The sequence below is a fragment of the Prionailurus bengalensis genome, chromosome A2, assembly GCF_016509475.1.
Source record: "Prionailurus bengalensis isolate Pbe53 chromosome A2, Fcat_Pben_1.1_paternal_pri, whole genome shotgun sequence".
NCBI classification, from domain to species: Eukaryota; Metazoa; Chordata; class Mammalia; order Carnivora; family Felidae; genus Prionailurus; species Prionailurus bengalensis.
This window is the reverse complement of record NC_057348.1, coordinates 40,487,727-40,504,980: the sequence shown is the minus strand read 5'-3', so window position 1 is coordinate 40,504,980 and position 17,254 is coordinate 40,487,727. Positions and strand designations below refer to the sequence as shown.

At 45.4% G+C, this 17,254-nt stretch overlaps 1 protein-coding gene across 2 annotated transcripts in view; it reads left to right on the top strand.

The window, feature by feature from the left end:
• PDZRN3 (PDZ domain containing ring finger 3) overlaps positions 1-17,254 on the top strand; it is a 240,508-nt gene that overhangs the window by 166,761 nt on the left and 56,493 nt on the right. Inside the window, exon 1 of one of the 2 annotated variants that reach the window (XM_043587945.1) lies at positions 4,101-4,215. The exons of the other annotated variant lie outside the window; for it this stretch is intronic. Within the exon in view, the coding sequence (XP_043443880.1) occupies positions 4,198-4,215 (18 nt within the window). The 5' untranslated portion in view covers positions 4,101-4,197. Of the gene's footprint in view, positions 1-4,100; positions 4,216-17,254 lie in introns of those variants that run through there. 2 annotated transcript variants of the gene reach the window in all.

Here is a 17,254-nt window from a genome sequence, read left to right as displayed (position 1 = left end):
ATTTATTTTGGTCTTAATGACTCTGACACATGAGGAGCTAGTTGGCTTGTTGATTGGGTCTGTAATGACCTTTGCCATCATGCTGGAAAAGAAAGCTCACTCCTGTGGAGGACACAACCCGTGATGCAGGTAGTAGAGATCACTGAAGAGAATGTTAGCCTAGATCATTATTTTTCCAATCATTATTCTCTCACCAGTTGATTTTTTTTTTCCAGGGGGTTTCTTTTGCTCAGACATTTTCTTTTGCTGTTAATTCTCAAGCCAGCAAGCTTTAGTTGCATAAAACAACAACAGCAAAATCCCCACAATGTATGTTTGAGAATTCTAAGAGTGGTGGATTCTACCATCTCCCTTTTTTTCACAGGCTTCTGGATGTGATTCGTGACTACCGCATACTAACCTTAGGCAAGTTGCTGACCTGCTCTGACCTCCAGGTTCCCCAGTCTGTGAACTAGCAAGAAAAGGGAGTGCTTATTTAAATCATAAAGCTACTTGGAGGATTAAGTGAAACCATGTAGCTAAGGCTTCTCACACTGGACTAGTATATATGATAGGTATTCAGTAAATCCTGCTTTGCCCTTAAACCTTCGAATATGCACAACATTGGAGGAAAACTAAATGGAAAGAAGGATCCACACGCATCTGCTCTGAGACGTACTAGTCATTCACAGGGAGTACCTGTCCCAGTAAGATGAACTTATTTGGATTTTTTTCAAAGCAGTGGAAGAAAGCACCATTGAGAGGCCACCAATCCCTGAAAGAGAGATGCCATCTGATGGTGGTATCAGATGTGGAAGCAGTCAGCCAACAGCCCTAACCGTGGGCACCATAGTAGATTCCATCCTCTAGGACCACCTCATTTTTCTGATCACGTTCATCAAGAAAGCACACCCAGCCCAAAGTAAACTGCAGCCAGTTGACCAGGGTCACATTTGGAGGGTCCACTGTGTTCAGAGTCTTTCATGGGTGAATAAAGATAAAAAGCAAGGGGTGGGGGCGAAGGCAAGGGTGGATCACATCTTTCCCTGTTGATAACCAGGCTCCAGGTCTCTGCACCAGAGTGCCTGTCCAGTTTCCATGGCTGGTCTGCTGCTGCCTCTTCCGTTCCACTTTCCTGGGGTAGTAGGCTCACAGGATGGTGGGAAACACTGCCCATAGGACAGAGGCCTCATGCAGAAGAGGTTGGCGGAAGCACTGGGGGCACCTGGGTACAGTACAGCAGTCCCCATCATCCTCTGACCTGATTCTCACTTGAGGCAGACAAACCTGTACTGGGGCCTTTCTTCACCAACACCATTTCCCTATTCCTGGGTCTTGGTAGTTCTCTGAATATGAGCTAAAGCTGAAATTCATCGCTCTCTCTCCTTCCACAGGAGACTTTTTCAAAATAAACATTTTGTTTGAGTGTGTCAGGTTGTGTGTCATTTAAATTTCAATGTATAAGTTCCATGATTTGCTTTTTTAATTTCCCCACATTAGTGATGGGGAGACCGTCCTGGCAAAATCAACAGAGGAAATCCATAGCACAGAAATCAAGTCTTCCATTATGTTATCTCTGTGGCTAAATTGTACATCTTGCTGGGTGGCGGGGGGTGGGGTGGGGGAGCGGTCATAGCTGTTTTTAAAGCCATTGACCCACCCTATCAAATAAAGGATAAATGGGTGCCCTCTTTCTTCCATTTATCCCTGAAAGTGTTGTTTTGGTTGAACCTATCTCTTTACTGGCTATTGGTCATTTATTCTTCCAGAAGAAAAAGGTCAACAACATCTGTTTCAAGTTCAAAAATATGACCATTACTTAAGAGCCTTCGCTGTACTTAAGGCAGATAGTTCTTTACAAATACGATTATCTTTATTTTTTTACCATCACAATATTATGCTATTTTGTGTGGAACCTTTCTCCAACTGTAAATGTAAGCCTTGAATGCATCTTAAAAGAATCAAGTTTGTTCTCTCAGTACTTTGTCAGGATGTGCACAGCTACAATGAAAGACGTTCTGACATAATGGTTGAACAAGTAAATATTTGCCAACTCTAGGACAGTCTCATCATCTGACCTTAATGAATTCACCAGTGGAGAGGGTGTCATTTGTTTTTCACCATGATACGAAGAGGCACACATGCACACATGTCCACATGTGCACAAACACTTCCTTCTTCCTCTTTGATACCCAAGAAGGTGACATTTATGTAAGTGTAAATTGTACAGACAGTATGTTGGATTTCTGCCCTAATACCAATCCAAGAAAGCGAAGACCCATCTTCTGATAATTTAGCTTTAAATGTATTTCTCCCTACGACCGTTGCCACTATTAAGAAGCTCAGAAGAAATGGTTATTATTTATGCAGGGTTTGTGCTCCCTCTGCTGGTTCTGTAATTAAGTAATAAGTCTAATTCCCCTAACTATGCTGATGTCATCGATTATTTTTGTGCATGGACATGGAATTACCCAAATCAGCAGGTTCTGTTCAAACATCATCAGGAAAATTAGCAGGGGGTCAGAGGAGGACAGTTGGCCTGGCAAAAACAAGTGAAGAAAATGTACATTTCGACTTGTATCAATTTGTGTTTGAAAAGCCCAAATGCAGTGTTATGGTTTTGTTTGCTCAGTGCTAGAGAAAAGCGACTCATCATTGTTAAATGTGGGATATTATATCCCATCCTCTCAGAGGATTTTGGAAACAAAGCATTCTCATCCTTGGAACAAGATTTATTTTAGTATGTTTTACAGGTGAGAAAAAAAAGCTCAGAAATCATATATGCCTTGCTAGTGAGAGCCTTTTTGGGCTAAAAAAAGTAGATTTGTATACGTGACTTGTACTGGCCAGAGCTTGATTTCCTTCAAGGAATTTCCTTGAATTCCTTGATCTGAATTGTCTTTCTTTACGAGTGTGGGGACCACAGTATACCTCGTTCGTAATGTTAACATATTGTCACAAAGTCATTAAAAACTCAAGCTCTAGGGGCACCTGGGTGGCTCAGTGGGTAAAGCATCCGGCTTTGGCTCAGGTCATAATCTTAAAGTTTGTGAGTTTGAGCCCTGAGTTGGGCTCTCTACTGTCTGCACAGAGCCTGCTTTGGAGCCTCTGTTCCCCCCCCCACCTTTCTCTCTGCCCTCCCCTGCTCACATCATGTTCTCTCTCCCAGAAATAGGTTTTAAAAAACCGCAAAAAACAAAAACAAAAAAAATAACAACAACAACTCAGGCTCTAGGTTTGGATCAAGTAAGGTTACATTCTGGCTTCAACAATTATTGTGTGATTCTGAGTAGGTTACCTAACCTTCTCGACCTCACCTTTCTTGTCTGCAAACTGGAAAGAATATGCTAGGCAAGAGTTTTTACCTTGTGGAGGCATCATAAGGATTAAATAATGCATGCATGGTGCCGACTGATGCTTACAGCATATCTGTGATGATGATCTCAGTATCATCTTTGGTCATTACTCAGCGTGATTCTTGCTTCACAGTGAAAAGAGCTTCTTTTCCCAATTAGAAAAACTTAAACTTTTTATGAAAATTGGGAAGGGAACTCCAAAATGGTAAGGGTTCAGTTGTACACTACTAATCAAACCTTGAAATAAGAGATGCAGAATTGGATGGAACTCTAGAAGAAATCAGCCGGTGCACCAAGAGAGTGTAGAAATTCAAGACCAATATCCTAGGGATGAGAAGTCAATCGTACCAAAGTATCAATAGAAAAAAATGTTTATAATAATAATAATGAAGAGGCTTCACATCAGCTGATATCCCCGTACACAGAGATGAGATGTGAGTAAACATTCTCTGGATGTTATATATTTACTTACTCCTGCATTGTTTTATCCACCTTTTGAGTTACATGTAAAATACTGCTGCACTGTTTGTGCTTGTTCTAGAACCTCCTGTTTCTCAGCACCATGTTCTAGTCATCTCTCCATGGCAGTAACATGTAGATCTTCATCATGGTCATGGTCAATATTTTTCTTGGCCCACTTGGTCCTTAGCATTTATAGATACTACTCCACCCAGCTTAATGATTGTGTTCTTAGATAATACAGATTAATTCCAATAACAACCTGGGCAAACAGAAGTGGTAAATCTGGAGTGAGGATACATATCCTTCTCAAAGGGAGACATCAGCAACTCTTAGACTGTTCACATCAGCCCGTTTCTATTCTGTCAAGGGAGAGTTTGTTTGGAGGCACATTGATGTCGCAATGCATCGCCTTGCTCAGGTGAGCGTGGGGGGGTTGGTCATTGCTAATGGGCTTTGGGGGTGGGGCAGAGAAAGAGGCAGCTAGAGACTAAGAGTCACCGCCTCTGCCTGCTCTGAGTTGCTCTGAGCTCTCGAATTCTCTGGTTCTTGTAGATTTACGTATGTACTGGTAATTTCAGGCGTATCTGAAACACACCTGCCTGTGGTACAAAGCCCAGGCTTACCGTCCTGCCCAAGGGGCGGTGTCATCTCTATTTATTTTCAAGCTGGTTTAAAAATAGAGAACGTTGTGCTAGAATAGCTTGTTGTGATCCGATTATTTAATGATAATTTGTACCTGTACTTTTCACAGGCCCAGGCTACCCTCTGTCATCAAAATATTTGGAATTTATTCTTCAAACAGTGTAGGCCACTTGGGTTGTTGATTTAAAACATGCTAGAGGTTTTATAATAGTTATTTATATTGGCCAACACTGACCACTCTGCAAATGACCTGTTGATGTTGGATGCAGATGAGAGGCACAGAATACAATGCAGGAGATGGAAAGAGATCAAAAAGAATGAGTGTGTTAGCTGAGCAACAATGCTTCATGGGTTAGCAGGGAGATCAATTGTCTGTGCAGGTGAGGTTGCCAGAATTGCGTTATTTGGCCCATTCGCGGGCATTAGGCGTTCTCTTCAGGAGATTTAGGAGTTTCTCAAACCATGTGTTTCATTACGGTATCAACATTGTTGACTTTATAAAATCATCATAGGCTGTATAAAATTATGCATAATTTATATATATATAGTTTGTGTGTGTGTGTGTGTGTGTGTGTGTGTGTGTGTGTATAGTTCAGGCAAGAAGAAGACAAATTCACATGTATTAAAATGATTGTGCATTTTTAAAAGCTTGCCAGTCATTGTGAAGTAAGTGTTTCTGTGAAATAAGTCCATTCCTGTGGACTGTTGAAGAATTAACAGTAAATCCATTCATAGGCCTGCCCGCTGGGAAAGGATGTAGTGTACTTCGTCCCAACTGTTTTCTCTCCTCACTGTACTCCTTTGCTGTCATTTATTCAATCTCGGAGTGTCCATTTGTTTGCTGCCCATTTCCAATGTCATTTCTCAGCGTACAGATGTCAGATACGCGACAAGAGAACATGCTTGTTTGACAGCTGCCCAATAAATTATGCAGAAGAACAAGTTAAGGACAACTGCCATGGACTTAAAAACAAAACAAAAAAAAACACCCCAGATATGTAGCTGGTTAAAAAGAATTTCCCTTGCAGAGCTTGCTTTGGTGCCGACCAGTTGTTACTTCATGAATAACTTACAAAATTATTCAACCATATCCTCTTAGTGAAGCGTTAGCTTGGTTTGCCCGGGGGTGGGGGGTGGCCTTGCAGTAACTCAAAACTTGGAACCAAGTAAAATAGGGTGCCCAGAAAGAGAGCTGAAGGGAAAAAACGCATGCGATTTGGAATTCCCAGTATTAAATCAACGCATGAATCATGATACCGTGGAGGCGGCAGTGAGGGCAACCAAGAAGCCTGGCCCAGCCCGAACTGACTCGGCCTCCTATTTTGTTCCCTGTAAGAGCATGCAGTTCCCAGCACACAGCTCTGTCTTCGGCACAGTGAGACGGAAGCAGATGTAAACAGAGTTGCACAAGGTGTATATTCCCACATCAGTTTTAGAGAATTCTCTGTGGCAGATATTTTGTGGTGTCTTGGCAGAAGATGACAAATGATTATCCCCATGTTGGAGGCAGAGAAATGAAATGTGTCTGTGGCCCAGTCTAACCCCCCCCCCTGCCTCCCCCCACTTCTGCCTGAGACCCTGCTACTAACCCACCATACTGACTCTGTCTTTTAATCATGTGCTCTGCCCCCGCCCAAAGAGTGCATATTTCTGGAATGATGTGGAGATTAAGGATTTATTCTGTAGCTACAAGGCCATTTGTCCTCTTCACATGGGAATCAGGCTCACTGCCATGGCCTCAGCTGCATCTGTGTTCTAACCAGTGGGCAAACTGGCCCATTAAAAAACAAACAAACACACACACAAAAACCCGGCAGCTTGTTTCTTAGGTACACTAGCCAAGATCCAATTGTGTTTGGCTCTCAGAACTTTCTCTCTGGGTTCACTGTTCATGCTCGCAGTGGATTCCTGTTACTTATGAGAACCGATTTCCCATTAAACAAGAGCGGAGTTATCTTTACATCTGTTTACAGGGCTGTGCGTGTGTGATGAGAAGCTGGAGCGTCCCTGCGTTTCAGTAGAGGCAGAGCCGATGACCTAATGTAATAGTAAATGATTACGGCATAAGTGAGAGTTACCTGGCGTCAGCAAGCTGGTAGTTGTCTTAAGGGGAAGTGCTGTTTTAACACAAGCGGGCAGATGAGCCGGGGAAGGAGATACATGGACCTCATCCAGTCACGTTTAGACAGGGGGTTGGCAGCTCAGCCCCTCTTTGAAACCAGTTTAACTTTGGTCTTTCTCTCCCATCTATTTACGCTCTTTAGTGACCTTGTTTGGCTCATTTTTGCACCATGACCAAAGTGACAGACTTTAGTCTCTGTTGGATTAATCAGTGTGTTCTTTGATCCATGGCATATGTTCCCCCTAGACATTTAAAGTCAACGTATTCAGTATTTGTGGTCTGGAGGTTCAAAGTTGTTAACCAGGCTGATAGACTGGTTTGGGTATTTGCATCCAAAAGACTCTTCCTCCTTCTCTGTGTCTCTGTTTCTCCCCCCCCCCCCTCTCTCTCACACACACACACACACACACACACACACGTCCACTCCCAACAACACAAATATTGACTACACCAATCATTCATTAGCAGTAAAAATTTGAGAGCAATTATTTTTTTACTGCGCTTGCCCTGAAAGACACCATTAATTACTTTATTGCCTGTGGATTTGAGCCAGTTTCGGTGTCCCCAAGTCTGCTCTCCTCCCGAAGGAGTATTTGCAGCTCCTAGGAACACAGCACAGGATGTCATCTGGCAAGCAGTGCACTGACATTGTGTGTTGACTTCTGAAGTGAGACGTCAAGACTCTCCTTGCCTTGGTACTGGATTCCTCCCCATGCGGAGTTCACAGGTCAGGCTTGGCAGTGACGGTAGGTTTCCCTGATGGCCTAGACCCACCAAGTAGTGGTGGGTATTTGTGAATTTGGCATTGTGTCAGCTTTTTTTTTTTTTAAAGCATGAGAACTTTTCCAAGTCATCTTAGAAATAATTGTCAGAGGGAATGATATTTTTGACCATTAACTTTGATGGTCTCATCCAAAGGGGCTAAAGATCCAAGGTTCCTAATGGGTGGCCATCAGCTGGTCTTTGCTCCAGAGGTATTTAGCTCTGATGTTTCATAGGTGGCTCTGACCCAGACAACATAATCTTAATGCTGTTGGGTGGTTTTCATCCTTGTCCTCGTCTGCTTAGTAAAAGTCCATAAATGCCTTCTGGAATTTAAATTTGTGCCCTGCACCAGCTCGGCCATGAGTTTCTTCTCAATCATTTGTAATGTATATATTTATTTATTAGGAGTGGGCTATTCCTTTATTAAAAATATATTGATTGTACGAGTGGTATGGCCTTTCTCCCCACCAAATGGAAATGAACTGAGACTTATTAATGTATCTGATTACATGGTTGGGCCTCAATATCTGTTGGCTGAATTCATCAACTTGAGTCTAGCTGTTCCACACCACTTACTTTCAGTACGCTTGTGAATTATGATCCCAAGATGGAGCATTCATTAGCAGTGTCACCCATTTTCAAATCTAAGTTGAAATAGCATAGTGGTAAGTTTAACAAGAGCTTGAGAGTAAGTTCTATAGGATGAAGAGGAATTACAGTGGAGAAAGTGTGTATGGGCTGCAAGGCGTCTCGATCCAGGATAGGGTACTGTGGGATGGACTTATGCCATGAGAGACAAGGGGCAAATTATAATTTGGGAAACCTTTTTTTTTTTTTAAGTTTTTTTGTTTTTTTTATTTTCGAGAGAGAGGGCAAGCAGGGGAGTGGCAGAGATAGACGGAGACACAGAATCTGAAACAGGCTCCAGGCTCTGAGCTGTCAGCACAGAGCCTGACGCAGGGCTCAAACTCCCTAACCATGAGATCATGACCTGAGCCGAAGTCTAACCCTCAACTGACTGAGCCACCAGGTGCCCCTAATTTGGGAAGTCTTTCCTAAAAGCCGCTGCTGTTGGAAGTCACAGTGAAGCTGGGTTGAATCATTTTCTTCCTTGGAAGGGTTTTGATTTTTAAAATGTGACCCGAGCGTGAAGGCAAAGGCCAGGTTGGTCCGGTGCTTCCGAAGAACCTTCCTCATGACTCCACCTTCTGGAAGAGCAACCCCCAGGGTGTCCAGCTGGCTGTTGATGGTTGCAAGTGTGACCTGGGTTCACACACCATGGGGGGGGGTGGGGGGGGTCGGGGGGGCTTGTTTTGTTTTCTTAAGCAAACTGCCTTTTCTGCAAAATGCATTTGTTAGTACAGGTACTTGTTCTACCCTGGACGGAAGTATATTTTTCATCCAGGGACGTCCGTATGAGGGAGGGAAATATATTCTTTTGCAGCCTGTGCTAGAAGAATCAAAGTCCAGGCTGCCCCTTATTAGAGTTTAAATGATCGATTCTAGCATGTTTTGATTAAATTACATATTCAATTATTTTTGTTTGAAATTAAAAGCTTGATTATATTACCGAATGCTATGTAATTTTACACGCGCTGTTCGCTTATTTAACAATGAGGCCCAGAGTGTGATTAACAATGTGGCTGCCAGTAGGAAGAAGCAAAATAATTATTTTTTCAATATACAAGTCCTCATCATGATGCAGAAATCAATATGCATCCGTGGAGGATTTGTTCTTGCCATGGATTATGGACTTCAGGGTGGCCTCCCCTCATTTCCCTATGAATGTAAAACCTGGAGATTTTGGCTGGCCAGGCAGGTTTTTATTTCTCTCTCTCTTTTTTAAAGACTGATATTTAACTACAACCACTGGGACCTAAATCAGAGCATCCAGTGCCCAAATATGAATATTAATCAGGCGCCAGGCCATGGAGCTCCTCTCTGAGTTTGACAGTTTAAAGGATCAGTTAGTTAATTACAAGATGACATGGCATGCCGGGTCCCAAGGCTCTGTCCTGCCTTCTGTCTCCTCTTTTCTTCCTTTTTGACAAGTTGGATTACATCATTACTTGTAGTTTCACTTGTTATCCCCACCATGAAATAAGAATATTTTAAGCTTTAATTATCTGTGGTTTCTTCCTCCTCTGTCTCAAAGACCAGGCTTCAATAGAATGGAAGGAAACATACAAGAAGCAGAGGTTCAAAAGCTCATGAACATCAGCCTAACGACCCCAACCATACCACATGCAACATCATAGCGAGAAATCCAAGGTGCTTAATAGGCATTGTACACTGGTGGTGGTGGTCATGGTGATTTGTTTTAAATAGAAAGATGCCTGTTTTGACTTTTGGGGCCACGTCACAATCTGCGTGTTCATCCTATGACTCATGGACCACCTGCGTGAAAAACGGGTGCCTGGGTCTGCTGAATGGTTGCCTCTTTGGGTAGGGCTTAGGAATCTGCATTTAACCCCACCATCTTACCCACTCAGGAAGGGGTGATTTGGGTGCACCCCAATGTCTAAGTAATTAAATGGTTTTTTTGGGGGGGTGGTTCTTGACATGTTAGTAGCGCTCTTTTGAGAAGCTTCCTTTCATGTAAAGTTTGCGTGTGGCCGCTAGAGGAACCTAATTCCCAGGAGGGCAAGCAAGGTTCAGATCATTGTTCGGCTCTTCAAAATAAAGCTTTTTCTCAAGTCCTAAGTGGAATTAACTCTTTACCCTGTTTTCCCCGCACTACCTCTCCTGTATCTGTCATGGCACATGTGAAGTTGATGGTCCCATTTAGTCTGTGTGTCTGGGGGCCTTACAGATGCTGAGCTACTCACGAGAAGGAACTAGGGCTTGCTGTCCTCTCTGACAGGCATTAGTGATGAAGATTTAGGAAGAACAAACCAAAATCTACCAATTACCCTGAATGCTGTGAGCCATCCACTCTACTGAGTAATTCAAAAAAGCTTTCTCCGTGGTCTTCCTGACAATCCTGTGTGATTCAGTGAGGATGTGGAGACTTAGGAAGAAAGCCACCAAGTCCCGGGGGTATGTGCTAAATTAGAGGCTGAGCCCCAGCACCTCGGCTCTGTAGAACCTCACACAGTAGGTGCTTATTTACAGATGATGAAAGGACTTTTTTAGATGCCAGAAGGCTGTTCGGATCCTCTGCTGACTCCTGGAAAGACAATAACATTTGAGTGCGTCTATATTCACTTGGAAGGCAGGAGGAGAAGGAAAAACCATCATGAGTCACTGGAGGGACTCACGGAGAGCAGGAATATGTACTATCAGGGGGACTCAGGAGGAATTCAGAAGGACAGAATGATCAACAATGTCAGACCTTACAGGGAAAGCCAGGCAGGTGGTGGTATTTAGGGGGAAAAAGAACATTAACATAATGGCCAGAGAGCTCTGCTCACATTCCAGTTCTGCCAGTAAGTGGCGGGGTGACGTTGGCCACAAGGCTCCCAATTTTTTGAGCTGCAACTTAATTATCTCTAAAGTTAGTGGAGGTAAAACTTGGACCATGGATCTCCGTGTCTTCCTTCTTAGATCGGTTCATTCGAGGCCTTACAAAAGGCTCTTGGTTGTGATATTTGACAGGTCCTTGTGACCATAGGTGGGATGGTTTTGGTAGAGTGTGTTTGCCTGTAGGAGGAAGGGATGGTGAGAGCAAACCAGATCACGTGGTGTTGTGGTAAGAAAGAACAACAGGTACCTCCTTGTAGAATCCTCTGTCAAGAAGTGTCGCAGTGAACAGTAGGAGAAGGAATAGGGTGGGGGGTGGAGGATTTGAGAGTCTTCAGAGTGAGGAAATGTCTACAGGCCTGGGGAGGAAAAAGATCACAGGGGCTGGCATGGACAACACAATGGGAGGGATTGGAGCTGGGGAGATCCTCTCTGTGAGTGCCAAGAACCTGAGTTCAGAAGGAGAGAGGCCTCCCTTTTCCTTAGAAACTGGAGGAGTGGGACGATGGGAGGACGGTCAGAGCAAGGATGTGCCGAGTTTGTTCCTCTCCCAGTTCAGATAACTTTGGGGTGGAGGGGAGTTATTTTTTTAAGCTCTTTTATTTATTTTGAGACAGTACAAGTAGGGAAGGGGCAGAGAGGACGGCAGAGAGTCTCAAGCGTGCTCTGCGTTGTCACCGCAGAGCCCAACGTGGGGCTTGAACTCATGAACTACGAGATCATGACCTGAGTTGAGCACATGGGAGACACGGAAGGCACAAGTTAAGAGGACAAGACAAAACGGGTTGGCTTGCAGCATTACAGTCCAGTATTTCGTTCTTGTTCTTTAAAGTTTATTTGAGAGAGAGAGAGAGAATAGGTGAGGGGCAGAGAGAGAAGGAGAGGGAGAATCCCAAGCCGGCTCTGTGCCGTCAGTATGGAGCCCAATGAGGGGTTCATTCCCATGAACCGTGAGATTGTGACGTGAGCCGAAATCAAGAGGCTGATGCTTCACCACCTAAGCCCCAGGCACCTCCAATTCAATATTTTAAAGAAGCAAAGGATAAGAAACAGTGCTTCATTCTCCATCCTTCTGTGCACCCTGGTTAACTCTTCCCTCCAGGCAGGGAAATTTCATGTCACCAGAAGCATCCCGGTTTGCATGTTCTTCTCGAGTTTCCCGGGGATGTGTTGCTGTCTGCACCTGCCGTGCATGCAGAAAGTATGTTCCTACAGAGTATGTATCTACAGACAGCTAAATAGGACAGTGAGTACTTTGTAAATACATACTTATTCTGTTTTGTAAATTCTTAGATTGTATCTTTGAGGATTTTTTCCAATTGAGGTACTAACAAATTATTTTATTTTATTTTTAATATTTATTTTTGAGAGAGAGGAGAGAGGGAGCCTGAGCAGGGGAGGGGCAGAGAGAGAGGGAGACACAGAATTGGAAGCAGGCTCCAGGCTCTGAGCTGTCAGCACAGAGCCTGATGTGGGGCTCGAACTCAGAAGCTGTGAGATCGTGACCTGAGCTGAAATCAGCCGTTTAATCAATTGCGCCACCCAGGCGCCCCCTAACAGATTATTTTAGAAGTCCTTACAAGGTTGTACATACATTTGGCTACTCTGTTAGATGTTTTTCCCCTTTATAATTTTACTGGTCTGTACACTCCCAAGGGGCAGAGAACTAACAGTCTCATGTTCAGTACAATTAATAGGTTAGCGTGTGTGCTGGGCAAGTGGGACTGTGGGACGGCTTGGTCAAGCAAAGCTTTGACAAACACCCTCCGTCTACATTACTGTGTATTTATTTCTTTTCCAGCGGGGAATTGCCTTGCCCCAAGGTAGGTCATGTCAGGGGGACCCAGAAAGGAGATGGGCAGAACTCCGTGTATTGGCGGGGACTCCTATCCAGGGGGAAGGTGTAAAGGGAAAGAAGGTGCCCTCAGTGCTCCTTCGTTCATCCCATAAAATAAAATGTGGTTTCGGAGCACCCACTTACTGGCTTTCTCATTCATACTATCCTGCATAGCTCTGCCCACCCGTGGACGGGTCACCTGAAAGATGTGGCAGTCCCAGGCATCCAAACATTGGGACGCACATTAACGGGCTCTACACCTTTGTATGTCTCCGATATTATGGTTTCGCTTCAGCAAGCCCACTAATATCAGATATATCCTATCAGAGGCTATTTTAAATCACTTCAATTTTCTCTGCCCTTGGGCTCTGCCCATAAGACCGGAATCGAAAGCATAGGAGTGTGGCCTGTGATCTAGTGTTTTACTCCCCCCCCCCATTTATATTAGAGGGAACTTTATTAGCTTTTGGACACACATATATCAGTTTTAAAGATTAAGTACAATGTCAATAGTTTTTACCCAGTTCTCAGGCATGTCAAGTTGCTGTATTTTCCCAGAGAATGTTAAAAAATTAGTACTGCCATTTGTGAGAGCATTTTTCTCTTAAAACAAGCCATTGGTCATAATATTGTTTGCCTACTTATTCTCTGAAGTGCTGTTTTATATCAAAAGTAAATCCAGGATAGAAGCTTGACAAGTAGCGTCAGACTTGATACCACACGAACCTTAGTGGTACAAGTGACTTAGGAAGCCTCCCTTTGCCACGTTGGCTTTTTGTTTCCCCGTCAAATAACTCTCTTCTTCTCAACTACTTGTTTATCTTTTGAGTGATTTTAAAATAAAGAATTAGCTCCCCGTTAGCGCCCAAGCCCTCCATCCAGCTCGCGCCTTTCCTGTACCGCAAATTCCTTCAGACATGAACAGCGCGGGAGCCTCTGGCTCAGTTGCGAGCTGTCGGAAAAAAACAGTCTACGGCAGGGGTTGGTCCTAAGTCCTAGAGGCTGGCCCACATTCAAACGCAGAAGCTGCATTTCCCTGACCCGCTTTTGGCAGTTCAACCTGGCGTCCACCAAGAAAAGTACCGAATAATTTGCCCATTAGGACACCCAGTTCGGAATTCGGGTCTGGGCCCTTTCTCACCGTCCCTGCCTCTACCCTGTGTCACCCTCTGGCCATTTTATACTTTCCCCCCCTTCCCACCAGCATATACACCAGTCCCAGACCGCTTCCTCAGACGGGGCTTCTGTCCCACCTTTTATGTGTCCTCAAGACCATCATTCCCCTGGACTTCCCACCATGGCCCGTACATCCTGCATCGTCTCCACCTAGCAGGCTCTCTCCCATGCTGTTCCGCACACACCACACCACCCGGGTTATTTCCCTCGTCCAGATTCCCTCCATCTTGCACTACCAGCTCAGACCCTGCCTCCTCCGCAGAGGCTGTCTTAATTACAGCAGAGCCAGCAGCATGGCCCCGAGGAGCTTTGTTATAATTATCTCATGGGGGCCATTAGGAGCAATGGTCTTGTTCTCCTCAACCTCGGCTCAGAGTTTCCCTTCCCCCTTAATAGTTCAGTCCTGTCTTCCAGAGGAGGGTGTCAGCTCTTTGAATATAAAGACAAGGTTTCACAGTTTTTCTCTGTTCCCTCAGTAGGTACAATGTGCAGTTCAGATGCTTGGTAAATACCTGCTTATTGATGAATCACTGTAATGAAGCTATTTATTAGTCATAAAACACTGTGGGGTTTCTGTCTTTAGGAACTTGCAGCTTTCCCCTTAGAAGGAAGAAGCTGGTTGGAGTCACCATTCCATTGCGAACATTTAGCATGATGTTTGTTGGTTTAAATGGTTAGGAAGACAGAAAGACGTGCCCCCAAGAAACTAGCAAACAGCAGATTGCAGCAAAGCTGTAGCCCAGCACCTAGGGTCTAGAATTCTAGGCGAATTCACCTAGGTGAATTCTGTTGGGTGAAATTGGGGTTGGCTTTAATGTGAATGGGATTTAAAAGCTCGGAATTCAAATTTCAGGAAGCAGAGTATGCAGAGGGTGTTCTAGGTAGAGCTAACAGGCTCAATAAAAGGACAGTAGGGTTGGAAGAATTGGAGGTGTCGTCATAAAACAGACCCAAGCATAGGAGGGACAGTGGGAGACAGAGAAGACTGGCAAAACAGGCATGGGAAACGTCATGGTGTGGCTGAAATTCAGTGCCAAGTGGATGTTCATTCCAAAAACATGTTAAACATGACGGGATAGAAGATCTTGTGTGGTACGGGAATGAGCCCCTTTTCTGTTTTTAAATTCCTGATTATTTTTGTGGTAATTTTTATACACGGTAGATGAAAATGGTTTCCCGTGTACCATAGATAATCAATTTGTTTTCAAAAATACTTTATTTAAATAAAACCAAGGGAGTAGCTTTAAAAAAAAATTTTTTTTTTTTTACATTTTATTTACTTTTGATAGAGACAGCATGCGCGCGCGTGCAAGTGGGGAAGGTGCAGAGAGAGACAGAGACACAGAATCCAAAGCAGGCTCCCGGCTCTGAGCTGTCAGCACAGAGCCCAACATGGGGCTCGAACTCAAAAACCGCAAGATCATGACCTGAGCCGAAGTCAGATGTTTAACCGACTGAGCCACCCAGGCGCCCCAACAACGGAGTAGCTTTAAAGAAAAATACGAAGTACATTGTGTTGGGGCCATCTATCAAAAATGGTGATCCCCCATGGCTGGAAATTTGGAATGGACCAGCGTAGAAATGGGAAGATTCCTCCCTCCCACCTGCCACCCCCCAGTGGGAAGGGGTGGCGAGGAAAGTTACCCAGGCCAAGGTCGACCTACTGGGATTGTCGATGTTTGACACCTGGGCGCCATCCTTGAACTTAGAGCTTCGATAGTCCTGGGGTAGCCACAGGTCAGGCGCAGGGTGGCTCTTCTGTGAGGGCAAGGGTTTTATGTTTCTCGTTCATCCCTACACAGTGTCTGGCTCAGAGCAGGCAATTAGTACGAAGGTGTGAATCACTGGTGGTAGGTATGAAGCGAGCCTTTTATTTCCACCTGTAGCACGGAGTCTGGCCGCTGCTTTCCTCGTAGCAGCCCGGCCAGAGCTGGTGAGCTGGGAGCAGCCTGGTTCCCACGCCCCCTCCCGGGTGAGCTCACGACACCAGCACACCCGAGTCGGGGCGCGCTGCCTCCTCCCTGCGGGCGGAGGAGCCCAGCCTGCAGTCTCCACCCGCGGTCTCACACCCACCCGCTTATGCTTTCTATCTTACCGTATTGCCACGGCCACTTAAACCGGCCAGTGAGGAGGCCCACGAGGGAAGTGGGGACCACAGAGCACCCCCCCCACCTCAAGGGGACACACGTTTGCCACCCGTGTATCGGATTTGGGGGGTTTATCTAAAGTTGACAAAGAAACTACACGTTTTAGGTGAAACTTCGGGATTTTGTTTTTTGCTTAGCACCTCACCCAAAACGTTGAAGATGTTGCATGGGTCCAGCCTACAGTCTGTGACCTATAACATACTGAGGTGAAGTCCCCTGTCCTCCTCTTTCCCTCCAAGGTTTGGTCCCCTTCAGTTGTCCCTTTATGTACTTCTCTCCCAGCCTGTTATTCTAGTCATTTCTCTGAATCCACAGCAACGCAGTTGGTGCTCTTGCCGTGTGAGTTCCAAATCTCTCCCTCCTCCCTCTTGCCCAGTGTCCTTCATCCTGGCGGTGTGGTCCTGTCGCTTGCTGTCTCTTCTCGGTCACCCGCGTTCAGTCTCCACAGAGCTGAGCCTGGCTTACCCCATCAGGACCTTGAAGGATGTGCATGTCCCCAACTTAATTCCCCCAGATCCTGTCCTGACGTCCTCTCCAGTCGTCTTCACTGTGTTCACACACCTGTCTCTGTCACGTCTCCTTCTCTTCCATCTCCTGCCTATACTCCAGGCCTGGAGTCCTCTTTCCTGCTGTCAGGAATCCCACATCCAGTGGTTGGAACAGACTTGCGTGGTTCGCAGCAGGCCTGAGACAACCCCCAGGGTCGCCGGGAGCTTGGTCACAGAGCTACAAAATTGTTCACGCCTCATGGTGTTCAGAATGTAGCCTTTGAGGAGTCTGTCACTTTTAGGTGGGCAAAGAGGCTCCAGGAGGACCTGACACGTTTCCCAGGCCCCGGCCTCAGGGGGGACACCTGGGGTCAGGCTGCTGGGTGGTTGTAAACATCAAAAAGGAAACTGATACCCAGCACGAGACAGAGACACATCGCCATTGCAGCAAAAGGCAGGCCAGTTACTTACAGATTTTGGGTGTCGGTCAGCATCAGTGTGAATACGTTGTGTGACTTAGCGTTTTTTCTGCAGCTCCTCGTACTTTTCCCGCCAGGGACCTGGCCTTTAGAGCCTCTTTGCCTGCACCAGTGTTCGTAACGAACACGGTAGGTTGTGTGAAACAAAGGGATGTGCAGCGGCTCACGGGCTTGGGGGTTACCCAATCTGAATCTGGGTCTCGTCTCTGCCCTTACCCGCCGTGTGTGCGTGGGTCAGTCACCTTGCCTGCCTGCCCCTCAGTTTTCTCCTCATGACACGGGGAGAGGAGGGAGCAGTGTCTCATCGTGTTACACAGACAAAATGAGCTCTTTGCTCAG